The 24419-nt window shown below is 37.1% G+C and overlaps 2 protein-coding genes across 5 annotated transcripts in view; one reads left to right on the top strand and one right to left on the bottom strand.

Annotated features, from left to right (window-relative positions):
- The window catches only part of LOC132201480 (tolloid-like protein 1), a 44253-nt gene extending 27909 nt beyond the window's left edge, over positions 1-16344 (top strand). For 2 of the 4 annotated variants that reach the window (XM_059627686.1, XM_059627668.1), the window contains 11 exons: positions 794-977; positions 1414-1440; positions 5030-5241; positions 5783-5990; positions 6238-6446; positions 7033-7258; positions 7314-7507; positions 8284-8512; positions 8574-8791; positions 9504-9998; positions 13816-16344. In XM_059627686.1, the coding sequence (XP_059483669.1) occupies positions 794-977; positions 1414-1440; positions 5030-5241; positions 5783-5990; positions 6238-6446; positions 7033-7258; positions 7314-7507; positions 8284-8512; positions 8574-8791; positions 9504-9998; positions 13816-14162 (2549 nt within the window). In that variant the 3' untranslated portion in view covers positions 14163-16344. Of the gene's footprint in view, positions 1-793; positions 978-1413; positions 1441-5029; positions 5242-5782; positions 5991-6237; positions 6447-7032; positions 7259-7313; positions 7508-8283; positions 8513-8573; positions 8792-9503; positions 9999-11899; positions 12255-13815 lie in introns of all 4 variants that reach the window. The other 2 variants (XR_009442285.1, XM_059627677.1) reach the window with 2 other exon arrangements.
- A 61-nt stretch (positions 16345-16405) lies between these two features.
- LOC132201471 (E3 ubiquitin-protein ligase SHPRH) lies at positions 16406-24388 on the bottom strand. The gene is made up of 18 exons (XM_059627656.1): positions 24357-24388; positions 22333-22514; positions 21924-22253; positions 21251-21864; positions 20982-21116; positions 20247-20923; positions 19871-20193; positions 19165-19689; positions 18855-19108; positions 18593-18801; positions 18352-18540; positions 18129-18298; positions 17969-18069; positions 17543-17917; positions 17175-17486; positions 17016-17123; positions 16807-16967; positions 16406-16745 (listed from the first exon to the last, which is right to left on the bottom strand). The coding sequence occupies exons 2-18, from the start codon at positions 22442-22444 to the stop codon at positions 16541-16543; spliced, it is 4800 nt and encodes a 1599-aa protein (XP_059483639.1). The 5' UTR covers positions 22445-22514; positions 24357-24388; the 3' UTR covers positions 16406-16540.
- Between the last annotated feature and the right edge of the window lie 31 nt (positions 24389-24419).

The following is a 24419-nucleotide window of genomic DNA, read 5'->3' as shown; positions in this document are numbered from 1 at the left end:
ATCGACAAACCCTGTCCACATCATCTACTCCCATCTCATTTTCGCCTCACAACCCAATTCGTTCAAAGGAAGCAGTCGACTTTTTTTGCTGGATCGGAAATTGCATTTCTGATTCAACAGCAAGAAAGAAATCCATTCTCGCGCCCGTGTCGTTTTAATAGCTGAAATATTCATTTCATCATCAGCCGTAAAAAAGCGGTAATTTCAAGTTTTGCTCAGCATTTTAAAGTATGCAACCCAAACACACGGCAGTCACGCAGGTTGCATGGATCTCAATTTTAATTTAACTTCAATTGCTGATCTGGAAATTTAAATTAATTGCTTGGAATCTGAGTATCGCTTTAAAATATAAGTTGTACAGAAACTTGATTTTTAATTTTTAATTTGTAACAAATAGATACTTGGCGAATCTAAAAATTTGTAAATTTCTGAACAGATTCTTAAGAATATATGGTATTTAATAAAAAAAAATTAAATTTTTTGAAATATTGCACCATTAAAAGTCATTTGTGCGCATTATTGAAATGGAATCTGCATAAGTATGTTAATTTCAAAACAAAAGTCTCCTTAATTAAAATTGAATTTTCCCCCCCAAAAAAATGATAAAAAAAATAAGGCTAATATAATGAGGGAAATTTTAGCTTTTTACTAATACTTTTAATTTCACGTCTCACAAATGAGAAATATCTCATTTTAAAACTTCGACTGCTTCGTTCCAAATTGATGTTTAGCCGCTTTTGCTGTATGTTTGCACACCTCCGCATTTGCTAACGCCAAGATGGTGAACTTTCAGAGTGCGATCGGACCTTCGTGAGTCGGCCTGGCGCGCCGCAGAATGGCACTTTCGAGGCGCCGACCATCCTTAACCCAACCAACCAAACTCAGTCTCGACAGTGCATCTACACCTTCATAGCAGGCCCCAGACAGCGGGTCGAGGTCGGCTTCACCAGCTTTGGACTTCGAGGAACGCCGCCAGAGTAAGTAGCACTAGTTTTGTCCACAAACTCCTCTTTTGTGCAAGAGCAAAAGTCAGGCGAAAAAATTATCTTTTGCGGCGACGTTCCACGGTTGACATTTATGTATGCCGCACCGTCAGATGCCATTACGTCTCCTATTATTAGTCCTAACCGCACATTGTGTATATTACTCTATATATATTTATTCGCGCACTCGACATTTTGCACTCGAGGAAATAATACCGGAGATTTGCACTTCAGGCTATATAATACACCCCACCAAGTAAGAATCGATAGCAGAAAAAAATGCACAACTGTACAGCATAATTTAAAAAATTTACACGAATTTTTTCAGGCTGCAGTATAAGTATTTTTAACCCCGGGGCTTAGAGATAGACCACTAACACCGTGATTTATACTATCTGATATCACACTTGATTTTCATGTGTTATTTCAGTGGATCTTCGATTGGACATTTGCCAGCGTAAGTAGATTATTTAGGCTCTCTCTGACATGACAATTATTATTGATCCTTGGGCGAATGATTGAATGTGTTGCAAACTGCTACCACCAGTTTTTCAGTTACATACATACTTTTATTCACTCTCATATATATTGGCTATAATATGTCTCCATCGCTCATCGGCATAATATAACAAAATAATCGATTAATTTTAATAATTAGCATGTGATATATTATCTAATTAGTTATTCTCTTGTTATATTCCATTGGATTGAATAATTATATTATAATTATGCAGCTGATGTTTCATGGAATGGCTAAATTCTCCAAAACACCAATCAGTCATGTGCTCATTCATTCAATTATCCTCCTTTTGCCTCCACGTGCTTATTATTATCATCATTGCCCTGTCATGGTGGTTGCCCTTTTTTATGCTTTTGCGTGTCTAATAAATATAGAAATAATTTAAATATATATATGTAACATAGAAACGACAAATTTTTCACATCACGAAACCTGTTCCATTTATAACCTTTACGCGCTAATTCCCAGAACGAAAGAGCCGAGGATGAAAGGGACAATTTTTGCATATTTAACGAGACTTGCGTGATTTTTGGTCATGAAGCACACGAGTATTTTCGCTGGATTATTCTGTTCCTGGAAGACAGAAAAATACAAAAACACAAGCACGAGCAAGAGTTTGAAGTAAAAACAAGTCTTTCCCTTTTAATTTTATTAAATCGTTTACAAAGGACTTGAAAAATGGATTTTAAAAGTATGCAAATGTTTTCAGATTGAAAAAAAAATGTCAAATTTTCAAATACAATTTACTCTCCAACTTTAAAAAAAAACTCTAAAAAAGATACCTTTTGAATAAAATTCATATGACCATTAAATGATTGTGAAAATTTGAAATTAAGTAAGAACAAATTTGATTTTGATTAAAAAAAAGTAATGAATTCATAATGAATAATGATAGTAGAGGTGGGATTTACCCTTTTTAAATATTAATTTAATAATAAGATTTAATTCTTTTTGGTTTAAAAAATCTTAAGTCAAATAATTCCAAAATCACTGAAACTTTTTCCAACAAACTCTCCCCCAAAGTTTTCCCACCTCCTCCCTTGAATAACGCCCAATGTCACGTTCAGGATTCACTTCAACGCTCTGACGTGACTGTTTGGTCAAAAGCCGGTTTGCCCCCGGGGCGTTTGTTGTTCGCGTTTTCAGGCGCGCTCTCGTCACGATGAAAAGGCTTAGCACCTTTTGCAGCGCCTCCATTGTTCTGATTGACTGAATTCATTGATCCCCGGGATTACGTCACACACACACAAACGTGCAGCCGACCTACGTACCTACGGCCCTAGTTCCGCTCGCTCATTGTCAGTTATATTTGGGCCTCGCATTAAATCAGCACACTCCGACCTCGAAATGACAACTGATTGAAGTCTTTCACGTGAGATAGAGAAGAAAAAAATCTTCCCCCCTGCTTTGCATTTTTCACCATTTCTTTTCTAACGAATTAATCCTTTCCATCTCGCGTGTGCGGAAAAATCGAGATTATTTTTGACGGCGATCGGAAGTGAGGCGATTCGGAGAGAGAAATCAATTTAGTCTTTTTACGACTTATCCTAAAACCTATACGCCTCTCTCATTCCAAACACCTATTGCAGCTTTTGGTTGTTGCTTTGCTTTTCATGGCAGACTCGAAAATTCCGTCTGGGACGACATAAACAGAGAGATCCGTATTTGTGTCTTTCCAAAACGCGTCCCTCGGGTCTTGTGAAGAGGGATTGTCACAGACAGATTATCGCTGCTCCCTCGTGACGCTTTTAGGCCGGGACCTTATGATCAATTGCTTAGGGGAAACAACTCTAATAAAAAAAATCAGGAATTTTTGAAGAAAAAAAATGGAAAAGTTTGATCTCAGATTTATTTTGCGGTTTTAATTAAAGAGAACCAACCGCTCCAAAGAGAAATTTTGAGGCACCAGTGCAATACCCCGCGATATGGATAACAGAAGAAGATAAGTTGAGACGCCATTTATTTTTTCAAAGATAAGAGCAAGAATAAAAAAATTACATTGTTGCATTCATTAAAAAATAAAATGGTGGCAACTTATCCATAACGCAAGACTCTAAAATAAAAATTTTTGCAATTCTTATGTAGTGTGTTTACATTTTCACAAATGTGCTAACAGACAGCAATCGAACCATTTTTCATTGCAGTGACTTAATTCAAAATGAGGCACCCTAAATTTATTGAAAAATTAAGTTTTGAAATTTAAATTTTTGTACTTCTGCCTCTATTTTTAAGTTGAATAACAAGTAAAATGTGCTGAAGTGCTTCATAGCAGAAGCTCCGAGCTACATTGTTATATAAACAATATGGTGTACAGCGTTGGATGTTGGACCAAAAGGGCATTTTATTTGGAACAAAAGCTGTCAAGTGAGCAACAATGTTTTAATATTGATTTCAATAGCTGAGCTGACCTTTTGTACTTTGGAGAAGACTTCAGTTTTTAAGTTCAACAATGGTTACAATGGAGTTGTACATCAATTGCAGACCAACTTTAATAACAAGTGGTTGTAAAGCAAATTTCTCTTTTGGGCTCAACAAAAAATCATATCGTTTAGATTAATAATCACTTGAAAATTTTAATTAAATTTTTATATTGTTCAAATTTAATGTTAAATTCTGAAGACTGATAATATAAGAAAATGGACACTTTTGATACAAATTTATTGCTTCAATATTTTTATCCATCTCGCAAAGACTTTGGGAGAATCTCAATAATATGATAATATGGTGCACATTGATTAGAAATAATGTCGTTAGTAGACACAATTATAATTTTATTACATCGAATTTTATAAAGAAAAATAATAAAATATTATTATTGTTAGCATAATTTAGTTTGTCTTGGAGAAGAGTTAGGCTAGATTATTATTAAAATTCAAGTTAAATAATTTTATTGCTAATGATTTTTCCAGCTTGAAATCTGATATCACGATTCTAGATATTCTGCATTTCGCATCAGGGATTTTCCATATTTTCATTGACCAACTTCGTATTTTATTTTTTATAGAATAATTAACAAAGGTTGCATTTCAGATGGAGGCCGATCTAAATTGTATTTTAGATTTTATTAGAGTTTAATTAGAAAATATTTAATCATGCAAATGGCATTTTTCGGAATGAATTTTTGCATCTCATTTTTGGATCGATCATTACATTAATAAGGGAGTAAAAATCCAAGTGCTTAAAAACTCATTACATAAATTGCGTGAAAAAATGTATAGTGTGTTAGTTACCTCTCATTATTATTATTTTTTTATATCATATACCATATTACTCAGGCACCTGCTCTTTCTCATCAACGTGCTCGTGCATGCGTCTTCTATATTATATAACATGCATAATATTTACCAATCAATTATCGCGCGGCAATGATGTATGACTCTGCTATGCTCCCCTGTTATTTGGCCCCCTGTTCTCTCTCCTCCTCACATAAAATATATACTCACTCACCCCACACACTCACACACAGCCGCGGGAAATTGCCAATCGCTGCGTGCCAAAAAGCTACATCCGGCGCCGTGTGTTGCAGGTGCGTCCACGAGTACATCGACCTGTACGTCGAGATAAAGGATAGCAACGTCTCCGACCTGATCAACTCGCCGTTTGGCGGACGCTACTGCGGTCCGATCGCACCTCGCAGGAGAATCTCGCTCTACCGCACTCTTGCCCTCGGATTCTTCACCGACAAGAACGCGACCTACCCTGATCTCTTTGGAGGGACGTACTCCTTCATCAATGACTGTGAGTCTGTTTTTCAAAGCATACGGTTGGGAAATTTTGCTTTAGCAATGTTCACTGTTTTTTTTTTCGAAATTATTTTATGTGGCTCTTAAAATAGTTTACAAGTTGAATTATGATTATGATTTTTAAGAAAAGTATCGTTGATTTTATAATAATGATTATTTATATTATAAAAGATTATTTAGAAAGTTTGACGATTTAGGGGAAAAAAATCTTCATTAAATAAGCTGATTTAAATTTTACAGAAAGTATAGAGGAATATTTAATTTTATACTTAAGCAGAAAAATACCCATCGTCTATAATGATGAGCCATACAAAGATACGCTCATAGCTCATAAAAGAATTAATTGTCGCTTTTAATGCAATAACAATCTATATTAAATGTTTTAATTTAAAAAATTAAATAGTGCATATATATACTGACAATTTTTTGTAAAACAGAAAAATAGTATGAAATTCATTTAATAAAAATATAAAATTAAACATATTTTTTTTAAAGTATGACTTTATTATGAATTAAAATGCTTTTGTGCACTGCAGCCGAATATGAAGTGGGCACCCCTGAGCCAAACACACCTTGCACATTCACGGTGCACACAGATGTGAGGCGCACAGGAAACATTATCTCCCCCACGTACCCAGGAGTCTACCCCAAGGACTTGACCTGTTCCTACCAGTTCATTGGGAAGCCTGGCCAACGTGTTCGACTTGAGTTCCGCGACTTTGATTTGTTCTTCGGAGGCCCTCAGTAAGTTTTTGCACACTTTGCCAAAAATCGTCATATCACGGGCATATATTTTTGTCGTTCCATTTCGTTTGACAGTAACAAGGACGCGCAGCCAGAAAGAATAAGTTTCCGTAAAAAAGGGGAACAAAAGTTTGCCCAAGAAACTTCTTCCTTCGAGTTGCCGGCCAATTATATGCGACAAAAATATAAAAGTGTTTACCTTTTTTCAGTTCCCAAGTTTGATCTCTTTTTTTATTTTTGTTTGCAGCTGCCCATTTGACTATGTGAAGGTCTATGATGGCTTAACTAATGAAAGTGCTACAATTGGCACTTACTGTGGACAACAACGAAACCTGGTGCTTTATTCGAGCGAGTCGTCGCTATTTGTCTCGTTTGTCACGCTTCAGAGAACTGCCAACACTCAGAACCGGGGCTTCAAGGGGATATTTGAGTTCAGCGAGAGTTTTGTCAAACTAGGTGCGTATGAGATATTTTCTGTCTCAACTCGGCCGATCGATAAATTCAAATTCTCCCCCGACACTTTCTTTTTTTTATATTGGCAAAATTATTCTCCGCTAGCTCGGGGAGAAAAATATACATGGGAGGTCTGGCCGGGGTCGGGAAAGCTGCTGGCAGCACCGGGGCCAAGTTTGTTGCGAAAGAAAGAAAATGGGTGACGGAGGAAGGGAGCTCGGCGTGTCACAATGTGTAAGTGAGTGACAGAGAGCTCTTATCAGATGCGATGGCCCAGTGTCACATCATAATAATCGGCAGTAATATAATGGCCCTGCGCGCTGTGAGTGCTTCCACCAGACTTCCCTGATTGGATGGGTTGATTGTGAGAAAGCGAAAAATAACATTATCGTATTTTTTTCCTTCTTACGCAGACATGCAAATTTGAATGTCTCTATAGGAAAAAAAATCAGCAGTATCTGTGTTTGACAAAAACGAAAATGTTAAAAATCACACCCATCAACAAAAATTTACTGTTTAATTCTAGATACATTTTTAATTCAAATTACCAATTAATTATTTTCTAATAAATTTTATAATGTTGTTTTAGATTTTATAAAAAGTGAGGGTGAGCATATACGCGGCTCGGAGTGCGACCAGAAGATTTTGAGCAAGAAAGAATCGCGCGGGATCGTGTACAGCCCCAACTACCCGTTTCCCTACATCCCGAAGATCGTGTGCCGCTACTTCATCTACGGCATGCAGGATATGCAGCACCTGGAGAGGGTGCGCCTTAGTTTTGATAAGTTCGAAATTCCACGCGGCCAAAACGGAGAGTGAGTTCTGGAGAAGAGTTGGTGATCGAGAGCTGAATATTGGGATTGATTGCAGGTGCTCAGACGGCTACTTGAAGATCTACCTGAAGGGCCAAGAGACCATGGATGCCTACGACAAGTACGACCACGAGTTCTGTGGCGAGATGCTGCCGGCGCAGGTTGTCTCTGATGGGCCTCGACTTGTCATGGTGTTCAGCAGTGGCGAAGTGCAGGGCCGCGGCTTCAAAGCGAAGTACACTTTTGAAACTGGTAGGAAATTTTCAAATTAATTTTTAGAATATAAAATTTCTTTTAACCCTTGGAATTTTCTGCTCATTTTATTATTTATCTGGGAATAAGCCACAGAAAAATATAATAATATGGTTATTACATACTAATTAACACTAATTAATTTGAAAGTCCCTCTTTTTATCAAACCTTATAATGAGGATGAAATAGAGATAATTATTTTATTTTCAATTTTTATTGCAAGCTTCAGCATCAGCAATTATTTTTAAATTAAAGTATAATATATTTTAATAAAGTGAACATAAATGTATTAATTAGCGTATTAGTTTGACACAATAAAAAGCAATGATAAAAAAATCAATCCATTTAACGGTTTTCAGAGTTTGAGTAATTTAATAATAAATTTTATTTTATTTTTTCTTACATTGTGCAACATAAATCGTAAACTTTAGATTTTAAAGAAAACTTAATTGATTGATGTATGTAAATCACTTTATCAACACTTTCTGTTTCTAACAATAAATAATATAAATTAAAAACTTCATATATTATGCTCCGTTAGTAAGTAAGAAATGATACAGTTTGATCTTTCAAGATGTTTTTGGTATTGTCAATATAATTTTAACCAAGTAACATTTGGTAATATTTATAATAATTTAATTATAACGTTATCTGGGTTATTAAGTTCTGGTCAAAATATGTCAAAATTGTATTCATTTTGGCGTCACTAAATAATAAACACGCAAATTGAAATTGTTAAATAGATATTAATCATTTTGTTTATTTTTTTTCTACAGAATACCGGATACCTGGGACTGCAGCTCCAGACGGGTCGTGTACATTTACGTACAGAAGCACTAGCCGTAAGAGGGGCGAGTTCAACTCGCCGCGCTATCCTTCCAACTACCCTTCAGGCACAAACTGCACCTATATTTTTATTGCCACTCCCAACGAGCAGGTCAACATCGTTTTTGACCATTTCAAAGTGAGAGCTGACTCGGCCAACACCACTCATGGCTCTTACGGGTGAGCTGCTTTTGTTTTCACTACACTTGATGGCTAATGAATTTGCGTGGTCCCTCCGCAGCCATTACTGCCAAGAAGACTGGTTGGAGATTTACAACATGTACAAAGACGGCACTGAGAAACTGGTGGGTCGGTACTGCGGCGTGACGGCGCCCGGCCCCGTCGAGTCCAATCGCGGCGCCACCGGGCTCAAGGTGCTGCTGCACTCGGACGACGAAGGCGTGTTCAGCGGCTTCAAGGCTAGATACATGTTCGAAGTGGCCAAATCAATATTTGGAGGTCAGTCACATTTTCCAACTTCTATTCTGAATTTTAAAATAAGAATTACAAATTCAGAAAAATTTATGTCTTTGTTAATTTATTTGTAAATAATAACAATTTAAGACTAAAAAATTTGGAAAAAAAAATATTTTATTTGTGGTGAAATAGGTGCATATTAATTAAGCTGATTTTTTAACTGAAATAATGATGAGGTTGGAAAAATTGACCAACTTTTTAACACATATCTTCTGGGAAAAAACTAAAATGTTCAAACACAGCCCATAATTATGCTATTTTTATAAGAAAAAACTTGCGATTTAAAAATTACCTATTAATCGCGTATTTATGAAAAGAAAAATCTCACATATATATTTTTGAGTTAATAAAAAAATATTTTCATTTATATTTTGCTTCTTCTCACTTTAAATTACCTATTTATAACAGGAGTAACAGGAGAAATTCTTATAAATGACTATATTGAGTCAATGTATTTTTAATTATATTTGATTGATTTAATTCTAAAGAAAATTGAAATAAGCAAGATGAATAATTGAAGTAATTACAACTTATGAAAGTAAAAGAGGAAACAATTTTTTGTTAGTAAAATATTCTTTTCTTTTCTTGTCCTTTTCTCATCTCAATTACCAATAAATTTTGCAAGAGTGCATGGTCCCCGGTTTCTTGTTTACTTTCAATTAACTTATTTTCAACCTTTGTTATTTTGGAACAGACTGCGGCAGCAACGTGAGCAGCCAGGAGTACGGCGTGATCACGAGTCCGAACTGGCCGAACAACTACGAGGGTCCGGAGCGGGGCCTGGCGAGCCGCACGTGCAACTGGTACCTGAGCGTGCGGCCGCGCTTCAAAATCCTGCTCAACTTTGAGGCGTTCGCGGTGGAGGGCGACCCGCAGAACCGCGGCTGCCCGGCGGCCGTGGTGCGCATCTGGCGCGGCAACGAGGGCCCGCCGCTCGAGTTGTGCGGCGAGAAGCTGCCGCTGGACCGGACGCAGTTCACCTCCGAGAACCATGTGATGCGAATCAGTTTTATTTCAGCCGACAAGTCTGTCGGCGCCGTCGGCTTCCGCGCCGTGTGGACTGAAATGACCGAGTCGCCGGGCTGCGACCAGTTCCAGTGCTCCAAAAACGGCTTTTGCATCTCGGAGCGCCTCCGCTGCAACAACGTCGACAACTGTGGCTTCGAGGACCGCTCGGACGAGACCAACTGTGAGTATCGCTGACACGTGAGTCATCACCGCACTCACTTTCCAATATATTTCTCTCTTCGTTAACCCCCTCTTGCGATCCGTTCATTCTGCATTAATTTCTGCTGCGGCCGCGCAAGTTTCTTGGAAAAAAACTCTGTTATTTTAAAGCTTGAATCCTAATTGGTAATTGGATAGGTTGAAAGTTTTACAAATAAATTATAAATTTCTGCAAAAATTGGTTCTTTCCTTTATGATTCCAACGTTTATCAAAAGTTTAATAATAATAAGACTCTGCATTTTGTCACGATTTGTTAAAATTAATAAAGAACCATAAGAGATGAATTTATTTGAAACTGAGAATTATGGAAATTAAATAAAAAATTAATGGTTTAAATCACTGCCTCCAAGAAACTTGCAAGCCGCACGCCTACTAACTAACCAATTTGATATATTATTATCAAAGTGTGAAAAAAAGACCACGCAATGCTGCTAAAGCCTGCTACATACATAATTACTATTACTCTACCCATATATCAAAATTCTCTGCTCATTCATAATTGTTATTCACTTTCACTCATCAATTATACAATCTATTATTACTCTCTCTCGAATTTTTGGCATGCAGACTGACATTCTCGATGTCGTGTGCATTGAATTTTCTCTCTTCCACTGTACTTAAAAGCACCCCCATCGAAATCTTTGAAGGGGAGCTTTTAATTACAGTGAGTGCCATTGATAGCAGTTCTCTCATTGTACTGATCGATCAATAGCCGATAGGTCAATACTTTCAGTAGCTATATCTCCAAATTTAGAAAGAAAAAAATTATATCAGTATTTTCAGTCAGAAAGAGTTATGGAATTTTCACATTTATATAAATAGTTTTCAATTAGGACTAGTGGCCCAGATTTAAGAATGCTGGATTTCATTTCATCGTGATCTCAGTTGAGGATCAAAAATTAACAAGACCCGAATATTTAATTATGCTAATGAGTCATATCTTTCGCAAAGTAAAAATCAATAAATACATAATATTATTTGCAACTAACAAAAGAATAAATAGTAAAAAACCTTCTCATTATATTTTATATTATATTTTCCTTAAACAAATAAAGTAGCACTTTTTTATATGTCATTTTAAATAATTTCTTTGATCTGAAATCTTGGGGTCAAAAATGTAATTCTGTCTGGAGCATAATATAAAATAAGCAACATTTGAATTTAAGACGAGTTACATTTTCCCAAACACCTTCTCGTGAGAAAGCTAGGTGTTCAGTTCCAAAATTGGGCTTCAAGTAAAAATTTAACTGAAAGTGAATTTGTACACGTTTGGTCACTATTGAAAAATTTCTCACAAAATGGCTTTTCTATGTTTATTCGTAACAGAAAAAAATGTATAAAAATCAAATTTTTATTTTTTTAGTTAGTATTTTTTTTTTCTGCAAAGATTGCTATATTTTGATAGTCAACTAGAGGCCACGTTGAAATGAAATCCACCATAATAAAGTCACGAAAATGTTTTCTCTCCGGCAGTTTGCAGCAGAAAGATTTTCCCTCCCATTTACGATAACGAGCGTTGCTGATCATTTCGTCAATATCTTCTTTGTCAGAACCGAACAAAGAGAAAATATCTTCCTAGGAGACGATCCTTTTCTAAACCATTATATATACAATAAAAATTCTTCTCTAAAAAAAATTTAATCTAAATCGAATCCTGCTGCCTGAAACTAAATATCAAACTGCACTGATATTTTTCCCTTTTCGAATGGTGACTCTTCTATATAATTCCTCACTGAAATCCCTGTTTATTTAAATAGACCTCTCATTTTTAATATTAATTAAGAAATTTATCTCTATATATATTGCCTGGGTGTTGTGAATTGAATGATTCTCATTATTGTGTGTGTTGATTGATGCCGCAGGTGGTGCATTTGCCTCCCCAGTATCGTGCAACACAGACAGCCTTGTCCTCTTATGTGGTCTTTGCTTTCTTCTCATGTTCTCGTGATGTTCCCTCCTCTAGAACTCACACACATTCACACTGACGATGCCAGCGAAGGAATAATGCTTGCCGCGATATTATTCAGAGCAAACATTTTTCTCTCCCTCTCAAATCCAAATGAACAAAAAAAATTGTAACAAACAGCTCACTTTGCACTACTTCTACTACTACTGCTACTACCTAAAAAGACCCCGATAAAAAGAATCCAGCTCAATTCAAAGCGCCTGCTATTTTTCCAAAATCTCACAATCTTGTCTCCTCACAATAAATACGAGGTAAACACCAGCGATTTGCATATATCTCTATCTAAAGTTATATATATCGCTTCTTATTACCATATTTAAACCAGTGGCCAGATGATTGATTTTATGATTTTTCTCTATATATCTGTATAACAATATTATATCAGTACCTCTTTCTTTGTCTGTGACTTTCGTTTTTTTCTTTCAAAACCGAGCTGTCTTTTCGATGCACTGAAAAAAATTGCATTCAAAAGATATTATTCGCGATGTTTGTGTTTGTTGGATTAATTGTGCAAAATTCAATCCAATTTTCGCCTTCTGTCCTTGTACGTTAGATTCTGTTCCTCAGGACAAATTTCTAAACTACTATCACAGTTAGTCAGTTTTATTTGTGTACATAATTTTCATATTATATGTCATTAGGACACAATATAAATTGAAAAAAATTATAATCACCAGCAGAAAAATTCGAGATGTAGCTTTTTATCTGAAAAAAAAGTGATCGATGAATGGACACTTGATAAATTTATATTTGAGAATGAGATAATGCATTCGCACGCATGGCACAACTTTGCAATTCTCTCTCTATTTAATATTTTCTCTTAATTTGCTGAGCATGACGCATGAATTGATGAGCACTGCATTTTGCATTAGGATTAAGGACCCCTTGGCACTGGACGCTACTATGAAATTTCTCACCCTCTTCTTCAAAAGCAATTAACCAGGAATGAATCTTTTCTTGTACAAATCTGATTATATTCCCCAAATTAAAGTCCTTCATTAATGATTTTTATTATAAACACATAATTTCATATTTCATACCAGACATCAAAATTGCGATTAAAATTTTGTTAAATATCAATAATTCTTTGTTTTTTTGAAATCGATAATAAAAATCATTACTGCAGAGGCCTATTAAAATTATACCTCGAGTACATAAGGGACGCAACACGCCGAGCAGATGCGTTCAAACAGTTGCATAACTATCTCTAAAACGACTAAAACTAAAAATCATGCTCATTCGCTCGTCTCTATATTGCATTCAGAAGAAGTCTTTTGTAGCGAACCCAAGCCCGTCTCCGCTCTTTTGAGATGCAAATTTTATCTTTCGCCGCGGGTTCAAAAATGAAAAATCAATAAGTAATTTCCTGGTCTGCGTAGAGCAAACACGTCCGACACCAAATCGAGTTTGCAGCTTGTGCAGAGAGCAATTTTTCTTATTCAAATATTCAAACTAATTTTAATATTATGTGTTAGCTAGCGCAGTCAAATCAAGCTGAAAAATTTCCAAAATTATGTATGTGAAATTTTGCCACAAATTTTTATCTATCGTTCTTCAAACACTTTTACAAAAAATTTTAGTTCAACTAATTTGTCTATATGTGAAGAATCTCAAATTTTTCTAACAAATCCTCACCGATTAAACAAGCTTTAAAACTCGATTTGGTCTCAATAAATTTAATGTGCAATAAACGTCCAGTGCCAAAAACATTTTTATTTTTTTTAAATATATGGAAAAAATCGCGTCGTCCAACCTGCCATTTCGACAAGTTTGACTAAAAATTGCGTGCTATGTTGGCGCGTTGTCCCGCAGGTCACACGGAGCCGCCTTTTGAGCCGCTGGCCATGCTCGGAGCGGGCATCGGAGGTGCCGTCGTTTTCATCCTGGCGTTCTGCATTTGGTGTCACCGCAAACGCAAGCGCCGGCGCCGCCAGAGCCGGCGGCGCCGCCTGCAGCGCGGCTCCCCAGGCGTCGGCTACCGCGGTAGTTTGGCCGGCAGCCTGGCGGGCAGCATGATCGGCAACCTGGCCGCCCCCAGCAGCCTGCCCCCGAGTTTGGCGGGCAGTCTTCCGCCCAGTCTGGCCGGCAGCCGGCGCAGCATGCAACACGTGTGCGACGCCCCCGAACTCCACTACGCCAGCAGCGTGGACAGTGTCTAGAAAAATTTAAAAAAAATCAATAAATAAAAAAATGAAGAAGAGCAGCAGCCGGCTGTCCTGTCTCGTACTGGATAAAGAAATTTAAAATTATATATATCAAACGCTCAAATCCACTGAATAAAAACACACACTTCTATTTGACACTTTTTGGACAAAAGGACACGTTCGTTCCGTGCGTTGTTGGGAGCCGCAGATTTAATCAAGAGACTTTGATCATGTATTGTGCTCATTTTTAACACTAAAAAATTGTACAGGTGTGACTCAAGTGAGAATGTGAGATTTTAACATTTAATTTGGAATTAATAATTTTTTTCGATTATATTTATTTTTCAACTAAATATATAATATACCGGAGCAGTTGCAGAGTTTGGCTGAAATTACTGTTATTAATTTTTTCCCCCGCTACAATGATAACAAAAGTGCGAGTCACTGCCAATCAGCACAAAGTATTTTACGGAAATAAGCAAATTGGGTCTTCCTGTATAAAGAAAGTTAACGGTGTTGCGCGCAATTAATTATTTTCCTTGGTTAAATTATATTTTCATTGACGAGCTCCGACTTTGCAATTGCTAACTGGAAAAAGATTTGTGATAGCATTAGTGCGCTTTACTTATATAATTAAATACAGCTTATTTGATTGAGATAAATTTGTAAAATTAAAAAATTTTCCTACGTTTTTTTTATCAAATTGTTATGCACACGAAAATTTGAAATTAATTGCGTTTTTATTGAGTGCTCGGTGGTGATTGATTTTGGATGTGAAAAATGTTGAAATCCACGAACTATATTAAAATATTTGGAATTGTTGGTTGGAGGGGAATTAAATCGAAATCACCCGAGAACAAATTTACGAGGGCGAAAGAAGGAGCAAAAATAAAAATAAAAAAACGCGTGCAAAGTTTTTGGAAAATGGGTACATGTGCCAAAAATAATTCATTGTTAACAATCATTTTTAATATGAAATGGAGAGGTGAGGTGAAAAAAAGAAGTGTCAAAACATTAAAGAGAATACCTTAAGAAAAATTAACGTAAATAATAAAAAGTGTTTGTTATCATTATTATTATGCATTACCAGGTGTTTAACAAGCTGTGTTAATTATATGCTAACGAAACTTAAATAAGATGGAATTAAAAAGAAGATAATCTAAAAAAAGGATTTAACTTTAAAGAAAAATTTAGTCAGCAGTTCTTGTCTATAGCGCGGTTTGTTGGCAAAATTCACTCACTTGATCAGTCAGAATCCTAAAACTTTAAAATCTGAAAATTATTTGGGGCTGTGGCGTGGCTAAACAAAATCTGGCAAAAAATGTTTCATTCAATACGAAAAAATCTCTCAATCTCTAAACTCGCGGACTTGCTTTTAACCAAATCGTCGCTGCTACTGATTTAATCGATTAGATAGGAGTGCATAAAATAATTATGTGTTTGTAGGTGCCTGTCGACGAGTAATGTTTTATGTCTCAAACAATTATCACAAACTAATCATTGACGAGATTGCGAAATTGATTGTCACATAATTTCATTTTTCGACTCAGATTGTCAACACATCTCTAATCACACAAAAAGCAATTATACTAATTACATCAGAGAGATACTCAAAAGTAAAAAGTTATTGTTTGCATCTTATAACGCGTAAAAAGTTATCAAGTAAAGGTTGTTGGAAAATTTGCATTTATCATGTTGACATACGTGTATTGGAGGATAATAACGTGACGTTTGCTCACTTATTTGAACATACTCGCAAGGCAAAAAAAAAAAATCATCACGGAGTTAAATGTCGCGAAAATAAAATACTTGTTTCATCCTCTCTGTCTCCTGTTCAATGGCAATCAGTGCTTTTTTTGGTCTGGTTGATTTCTTCTCGCCGATTTACTGTGCATCAATGTTAAATTAAAAAGAGCATTATTTGCTATTGTATTTAACAAGAATATGAAATAACAATACAAATAAAAACCTAAATGGCAAAAGGAAATTTGGTGTTGTCAAAAGAAAAAAAATTCTGTATATTATTTTAAAACGTAAAAAAGTAAAACATTTTAACATACACACGGCCGCACTCTGTAAAGTGAGGTTTATACTTAATAAAAAAAGAGGAAATTGCATTTTGTAATTTATATGGAACTATCTGTTAAGGCGTGTTAAATAATTATTTAAAGAGAACATGATAGTGAAAAAAAACAAAATGAAGGAATATGTTGGCAATTTATATAGAAATGTAAAAGTTGAAAATAAACTTCATAAAATTCACTTTGGCTTCAAAATTTATTGAGACACTTCACCAAGCTAAAAATAAGTTAGGACGTTAACTAGATTTTATTTAACCTAAGTTTACATTTATTACAGAAATTATCTGTGAATACTTATGGAAAAATATCAACTTAGATCACAACCATATCATGCAGATCATCATTCTCCTCCTCTTGAGAATCTGGAGTGTCTTGTTGAGAGGCAAACATGTTGTACAAATCCCTCAGGGTGACTGGATCTTCTTCGACCTGGGTGTGACCCTGGTGTGCCTTCAGCACAATGTGCATCCGCTCCTCAATGGTTCCCTTGACGACGAATCTGTGCACAATTGTCTCCCTGAGGAATAAATTAAATTTTTAATATGAGCAAAATCTTCGAAAAAGTGAAAAAAAAATACTTGTTTTGGCCGATTCTGTGCACACGGCCAAGCGCTTGGAGTTCGCTGGCGGGGTTCAAAATAGGCTCAACAAGAAAGACGTGCCGTGCTTCAGTCAAGTTCAAGCCTTTTGAGCCTCTCGAGACGGGCAACAATAGCGCCGTCACTTTCTTCAGCGGGTCCTGCAAAAACAAGGGTCAAACGCCGCAACTCTGCTTCTTGCACATTACCTTGAACAGTTGAATTGCCTCTTGAAACTTCTTGCCCGACTTGACTTGTGCACAAGAAATGTCATTTTCAGTCAGCGCTGATTGCAGGACGTCCAACATGCTCACCCACTACAAAAACAATTCAAATATGCATTGTACCTAGATCCTAATAACACTTACGGCAGAGAAGATAAGGATTTTGTCGGTTGGGTCCTTTTTCAGGATCTTCCTAATCTCCCGAACAATCACCTCGGCCTTCGCAGACTGCTGCCGACCCAGTTTTTTTATCGCCTCCAAGTCCTCCAACTCGTCAAGCTCGTTTTTCTTAGCATCAATTTCCGGCTGCATCTTGGTGTTGATGTAAGAGATTTCACCTGAAGCCGTGTCCTCCCGGCAAATGGGGCATTTCAAAATGCGCTTGTTTATTCGGCGGCGCTTCAATTCTTCCAAGCATTCGACACAATAGCAGTGTCCGCAAAGTAAAACAGTCCACTATAAGTAAAAACCGAAAGTTGCAAAAAGTGGTCTCTAATTAAGAAAAAGCTTACTTGAGACCCAAGAGTCTTCCTGCAGACTGGACACGGCTCAGGATTTTCCCCTCCAGCTATGGCGATGTCATTTTGCTCAAGGTTGAGCAGGTACTGCAGTTGGCCTTTTCGACGGCGCAGACTTCTCTCGCCTTCACTTCTTTCCAGTGTAAGCCGCAAACTCTGCGGTTCCACCTCATGTTCTTCAATTATGTAAATGTGCTCAACCTTATTCTGCATATTGCTGCCCAAATCAGGGTTTCCCTTTTTCTTTCTGGGCTTATTCTTGACCAAGGGCTCGTTCTCGTATCTAAGACGGAATCGCAGTTTGCACATGTTGAGTTCGTCCAGAGCTGATATGTAGTCGTTGATTTGACTCCATAGGCTTCTCAGATTCTAATTAATTGTGTTGAATTAATTTAAATATCAGGTAGTTTTTTTATTTACTTTAAATTCTTTCTTCTTAGCATCAATTAACTTTAGTTGTGCTGCTCCGTCTTTAATCCAATCTTCGTCAACGTTTTTCAGCTTGGCATAAGTATGCAATGCTATTAGGAGAGATTTAAAAATTAACTTATTGTTAGATGCAATGATGAAATGAAATTACTTTTTAGAACTCTTTCGGTGTCTCCAGCCGCCCAAACAATTGTCTGGAGCTGCCCAAAAATACGAACATCATCAAGATCCATATGTTCATAGCTGTCCTTGGAAGTCACTTCTCTGAAGAGAACCTTTTCATATTTTTTGAATGAATCACTCACAAGGCAAAGTTTGCACCTAAAAATTCAATGATTTGAATTTGAGGCAAGATAATTTAGTTATTAGCATACTTATTTTTCTTCTTCTTGACCTCATCAGTGAGAATGGTTCTCAAGTGACAATCGACGGCTTCATTCACCAAAGATTGAGCATCCATGGACTGAATTTTTTTCATATCCTTCAGAACTTTTTTATGCTCCTTGTCCAAAGATTCTGTGTTGTGGAGAAGAGTCGCTTCAATAGCAATTAAGTTTTTGAATCTGAAATCAAATTTGAATAGCTATAAGAACAATAAAAAAGCCAATTTCTTACTGGTTCATTTTTATCTTCGTTTCCTTAGGCGACTTCTTGTTCAAACCCTCAATTGTCTGTCGGATTCTTTCCACAATTTCTTGCTCGTCGTCAAGAGTTGCAGCCAATGTGAGTACCGAACTCCACCACGCTTCTTCCAAAACTAGCTCTTTTTCAGCTTCAGTTACCTTGGCTGACAACGGGAGCAAAGATTGCTTGGCATTATCAACCTAACAAAAAATTTATTTTATATAAAAACTAAATAAGTGAATATACTATTTACAGTCGAAATAAACTTGGCAAGATACTCGTCTTCCAGCTGCTCTGAATCTTTATCCAAATTTAATTCACTTTCTCTAATTATAACATTCTCATGGTTGCTTTCCAAAAGCTCCTTCAAGTTTCGCAAGGTGTGAATCCTTTGAAGTTTGTCGGCTTTGATTTTATCTTTGTTCTCATCGACAAAAGTCAAAACCTCCCGGTAGTATTGTGCAGCTTCAGCCCATTTTTCCTGAATAATACTAAGACCAGCAAGCCCTGGAAGGTTTAGTTTTAATTAATAAAATATAAAATAATAATAAAAAAAACTATACCATTCAGAGACGAGATGATCATGCGAAGTGATTCTTCACACTCCGTTTTTGCCTTTATAATTAAATTTTTCATGAGCTCTTGCATGGTAATGGTTTTGTTGCTGTGAGCGTTGGCCACGGAAAACTTTCCTTTCACAGTTTGCGGGTGGCAACAAGCTTGTCGAAGGTTGATCAGAGGCTTCAGAATTTTATCAAGAACGTCTTTGGGCAAAGATTGCAACCGAAGGTCCAAGCTCGGCTGCTGCGAGATGCGGCCCAGGACCATTTTCCCACACTCAACATGCTGCCGGCGATAAAAATGCTCTTCAATTGGTGAGAAATTGATCCAATGGATTTCCTCCACTTGGGGTGGAATATTGATTTGATCAAGAACGTCAACCTTTGCTGTGCGCCACATCAGAGGGCAGATTAGCTCACAGAGTGGGATTGGGTTGCCGGTGATAAATGGGCCTTGGACAAGTACATTCCACCACATATCAAAGCAGAAAGGATCAACGCCAAGGAACATCACCAGGCCATACAGATCTGAAATATTAAAGATAAGTATTTTGAAAGAATAAAAAAAATCTAATTATTAATTTTTTTCTACAAATTCTGCAATGCTTTTGTACCTAAATTGAAATAAAATTTTTTTTCTCACAAAGAGGTTTTTTAAAACCTTTTTGGGAATAAATCAATCAGAAATACATTGTGTCACTGTCACTACCTTGAAGGGATTGCTGGACTGGTGTTCCAGTAATACACCATCTGTTGACTGCATTCAGTCGCAAGGCCATTTCTGCCGATCTTGTAGTTGTACACTCAACCATCTGAGCTTCGTCAAGGCAGACACGCCACCACTGCACACAGGGTAATGGAGAGGGAAGGGAAGTGTATCGTTTGGCGTTTCTGAACCTCCTTCCATCCACCGCATTGCAATGTGGCAAATCAACGTAGTCAAGCTCCTTGCTGAGGACTTCGTAGGTAGTGATGACAATGTCAAAAGCAGCAAATGATTGAGGCTGATAGTAGCCATCACTGAAAACTCCACTAGAGAATTTATAATTAAGAAAAACTGAAACCCATAGATATAATTCATTTACTTGTAGAATTTTATAAGCAGAGAACTCTCGCTCACAAGTTTCTTGACCTCGTCCATCCACTGCTGGCTGATGGCCGCTGGTGCGACGATCAGGGTGGTTTTTGACTCAACCAGTGGTCTTCGAACGTTGCAATGAGGACAGAAGTAAGCACCCATTTTCTCATCATTGAAGCGTACACATTTCTTGTGTTGAATTATGCCGCATTCAGTGCATTTGACCTTTGCGTTATCATACATGTCAGTGCTGCCGACCTCTCCGCAGACACATTCGAAAAAGGACTTGCGCTCGATTTCTCCTTCAAATAAGCCAGAATGACGCTTTTTATTATTTTGCAAATGCTTCACAGCTGAATAGGCTGAGAGTTCTTTCATGTACGCTTCTTCCCGAGCTTTTTTCCTGGCCTTGTGAACCATATCTCTTATTGCTTTGTCATCCACTGGAAGGTTCTCTGGCTTCTCAAAAGGTTTGATGATGGATTTCAGGTGGAGATCTTCTGGCTCTTCAGGCAACTCTCTGATTTTGCCTTTTCTTGGGACCAGACTGATCTCATCAGAAAATCTAACCTTTTTTCTCGGCACAACTGTTTTATCTTCTTTTCCTTGGGGTTCTTCTTTAACTTGCAACTCGTCCGTTCCCTCTTCTACCTCCATCTCTGACAAAGATCTTTTTCTGCAAGCCTAATTTGGATATATTTATTAAATTTGCAGTAAAAAAGAAAAAAAGCTTTTTACTTACAGAGCCCGACTTTTTACTCTCACTGCGAAACATGACATCAATTTTGGCATCGATCTTCGACTTCCTTGGAGATTTAATAATTGTTTCAGCCGATGAATCAAATGCATTGGCAGGTTTGTATGCCTGCACATTATCCTGAAAAATTAAATTTGAAATTATGGTATTTGCATCACCTGTCTAATTTTCATGACTGGGGTAAATAATAGAAAATCTAGAAAATGTTCTTACAATTGCTCATTTTTTGGGCACAAAAATAATTTTCCTCTCACCTCATCGACAATATCAACAATTTTGAGTTCTTCCATTGGCCGAGGGTTTGCCAAGACACAAGCCAGCACCTCCACCGTCTTTCCAAGGCCCATTTCATCAGCCAATATGCCACCAGGAGTTGGTGGCTTCACAATTGGCCTCTTCTTAACAAACGTCCCGAGATACTTGTTGTAGAAAAGAACTTCACCCGTGTGCGTCACGATTTCCTGGTAGAGAGGGTGCAGCTCCTCCGACGATGTTTCGTGCAAAAGTCTTTCCCTTAGTAGCATCCAGTTGACCGAATTGACTTGGTAGGGCCTGAGTTGCACTTTTATTTCCTTATGTTGGACATCTGTGGGAGAATTCTGGGCCTGGTGGAACTGTTTGATGCTTGAGTAGAGTAGATCAAGATGCTTGACGGAACTGCGCTCCTCACGCTGAAACTTGATCGGAGGAATCTCAACGTTGTAAAAGTGCTTCATGACGTTCTGCACGCCCTTGTTGCTTTTGACCTGCATGCCCGACGGGTTGTCTGTGCTGATGTAGGAATCCAAGAGACTAATTTTGATGACCAACTGCACTTGGTCGGTGACAGGGTTCAAGACAAAGCGAATCATTTTGCCAGGCTGATCATCTGGAAGTATAATGGGATCGTGATTCATTGTAAAAATAGAATTGGTTAGATTTGCTCACCAGCCAAAAACGACAGGTCGGTGCTTTCATCAATGCGGCTGAAAACTGCTTTTTTGACATTCTGTTTCAGCTCTTCGTTATCTTCCACCCACTCTGTATAAATGAAACTGCGGCCTGGGATTGCACTAACGTACAGCCACAGTTCATCTACTTTGTCTAAAAGGCTCACGTTGAAAGGATCCGCCAGTTTAAGAAGCAACGACCCCAGGTTATAGTGCTGGGGTTCAACTTCGGCGTTGTCTGTCTTGACTGAAAGATAATAATTGCAGTCATCTAAGAATTCGTCCAGTCCTTTTGGCATGTCAAAAATAGCAATTTTGGGAGTTCTTGCTGAAATGGAAAAACAGAGATGTCAAATTCCCATACCAGTAATTGATTTTTGCCGGCAAAAATTATGTAATCTTCATACCTGCATTTTGTTTTTGTTCAGATGCATTAGCAGACGACGACGTTCCCCCAGCAGACGAATTTGCAATGTTCCGATCGCAAAGCTTAACCGGTTTTCGTTTGACTTTCGGCATTATGTATTGCAGTTGTATGTAATCTAACAATTTTGCATTCGCACAGAACGATCTTTTTGTTTACTTTTAAGGGGGAATTAGTGTGGTAGATTAGTTCATAAGTCTCGCCGCGCGTGGCGCTGTAGCTCGTGTTTTAAAATCAGGCGCGAAAACGGCACGCGATCGAGTCCATCAATTTGCTTTTTCTGAGCTCTGGGAATGCACTAATCACGTAAAACATACTGCAGAATCGGCTGGTGACATTTATTTTGCGTTTTAGTGCGCCGCCGACACGTACGCGGCCGAAACAACACTTGCCGCTGGCCCGTTTCATTTGGTGGCAACCAGCGACGCCCCCGTCGGGCGAGAGCCGCTCGTTTTGATAGACTTTTGAGCACATGCAATATTTTTTCAGAACGCGTTAAATTTAAGTATTCAAAATTTCAGCGTTGAGAGATAATTGAATCATGTATTTTTTGATATGCTTGTTTTAAATTAATTTTGACTAGGAGCGGAGTTATTAACGTTTCCGCGAGACTTTTGTTTTTTTAATTTAAAAATTAGAAAAAAAATTTTAAACATAAAAACCCTTGATGAAAAATGTTGCCAATTAAATTTCCTACAATTTCTTTCACAGGCTTGATGACGTCAGAATTTTTATTACATATGTACGGAAGGCTCAAAGTCAAAATATAATTTTTTAACATAGAAAAAAAATTTTTAGAATTTTTTTGAGATAGCCAATCGATTGGAAATTTAAATTTATTTTTGGTATTCAAATTTCATGAAAAAATATTGAGCCGTTTTTAAGCTGCAGCTTGCTTTCTCATGAGCGCTCTGATGCCGCCTTCGTCTTCAAAAGCAGTTTGAGGTGCCATCAAATATAACTTTCTCATTTTGAAACGGCTGAATATTTTTTGATGAAATTTGAATTCCAGAGTTAAAATTAAATTTCCAATCGATTGGCTATCTCAAAAAAATTCTAAAAATTTTTTTTCTATGTTAAAAAATTATATTTTGACTTTGAGCCTTCCGTACATATGTAATAAAAATTCTGACGTCATCAAGCCTGTGAAAGAAATTGTAGGAAATTTAATTGGCAACATTTTTCATCAAGGGTTTTTATGTTTAAAATTTTTTTTCTAATTTTTAAATTAAAAAAACAAAAGTCTTGCGGAAACGTTAATAACTCCGCTCCTAGTCAAAATTAATTTAAAACAAGCATATCAAAAAATACATGATTCAATTTTCTTTCAACGCTGAAATTTTGAATACTTAAATATAACGCGTTATAAAAAAATATTGCATTCGCGCAAAAGTCTATCAAAACGAGCGGCTCTTGCCCGACGGCAGGCCTCCCCTCCACAAAATGAAACGGGGCGGCCGGCAAGAAGAGCAAGCGAGAAAACGAATGCGGTGTTGCCAAGTGGATGTTTATTCCAATTTTTCACCGCACTTTCACCGAAAGAAAAACCGATTATTTCTTACTTAGGACACGCAAAAGGAATATTTCTGGGTACGAAAAATCAGTTGAGAGTATAGGCTACCGGTTAAAACATTAAAATATAACCGCTTTCAATTTATTCACTGAGAAAACTCAATATTGTTCGATCACACGGCAAAATAAATATAGTTTTTGAACTCCTGGCTAATTACTATCGACGAATATGTGCTACTATGAACATTTTCTGTTACCAAAATCATTAATCTTTCGATTGATGCCACTAAAAACGGATTGAAGGGCGTATAGAAAGATTTATTAGCCAAAACTCCAGATCGCAGAGTTGCATGCTCAGAGCAGCGCGCCGCGCAGTTCGCGAGGCCAGAGGAGATGATTCATTTGAAAAAAAGTTCACAAATTTTTTAATATTTGGGAAAGCAGATGTGAAAAGAAGGGTTTCCAATAACTCTAACCACACTAATTCCCCCTTAAATGTTTGACATTGAAAATTGAAAACAAAGCGATGGTGGGGACAACAAGACTTTTCCAGGAGGT

Source organism: Neocloeon triangulifer, unplaced genomic scaffold (assembly GCF_031216515.1).
Source record: "Neocloeon triangulifer isolate White Clay Creek 2 clone unplaced genomic scaffold, ASM3121651v1 ptg000001l, whole genome shotgun sequence".
Taxonomy (NCBI): domain Eukaryota; kingdom Metazoa; phylum Arthropoda; class Insecta; order Ephemeroptera; family Baetidae; genus Neocloeon; species Neocloeon triangulifer.
Note: the sequence above shows the minus strand (reverse complement) of the source record. Positions and strands in the feature narration are given on the sequence as shown.

Excerpts from the sequence above, each read along its gene's own strand:
- LOC132201471 (XM_059627656.1), bottom strand. The coding sequence starts at position 22,444 with ATGCCGAAAGTCAAACGAAAACCGGTTAAGCTTTGCGATCGGAACATT. Across the intron at positions 17,487-17,542 it reads GGAAGACTCTTGGGTCTCAA|TGGACTGTTTTACTTTGCGG; the intron begins GTAAGCTTTTTC and ends TTTTACTTATAG. Across the intron at positions 16,746-16,806 it reads CACAGAATCGGCCAAAACAA|GGAGACAATTGTGCACAGAT; the intron begins GTATTTTTTTTT and ends TTTATTCCTCAG.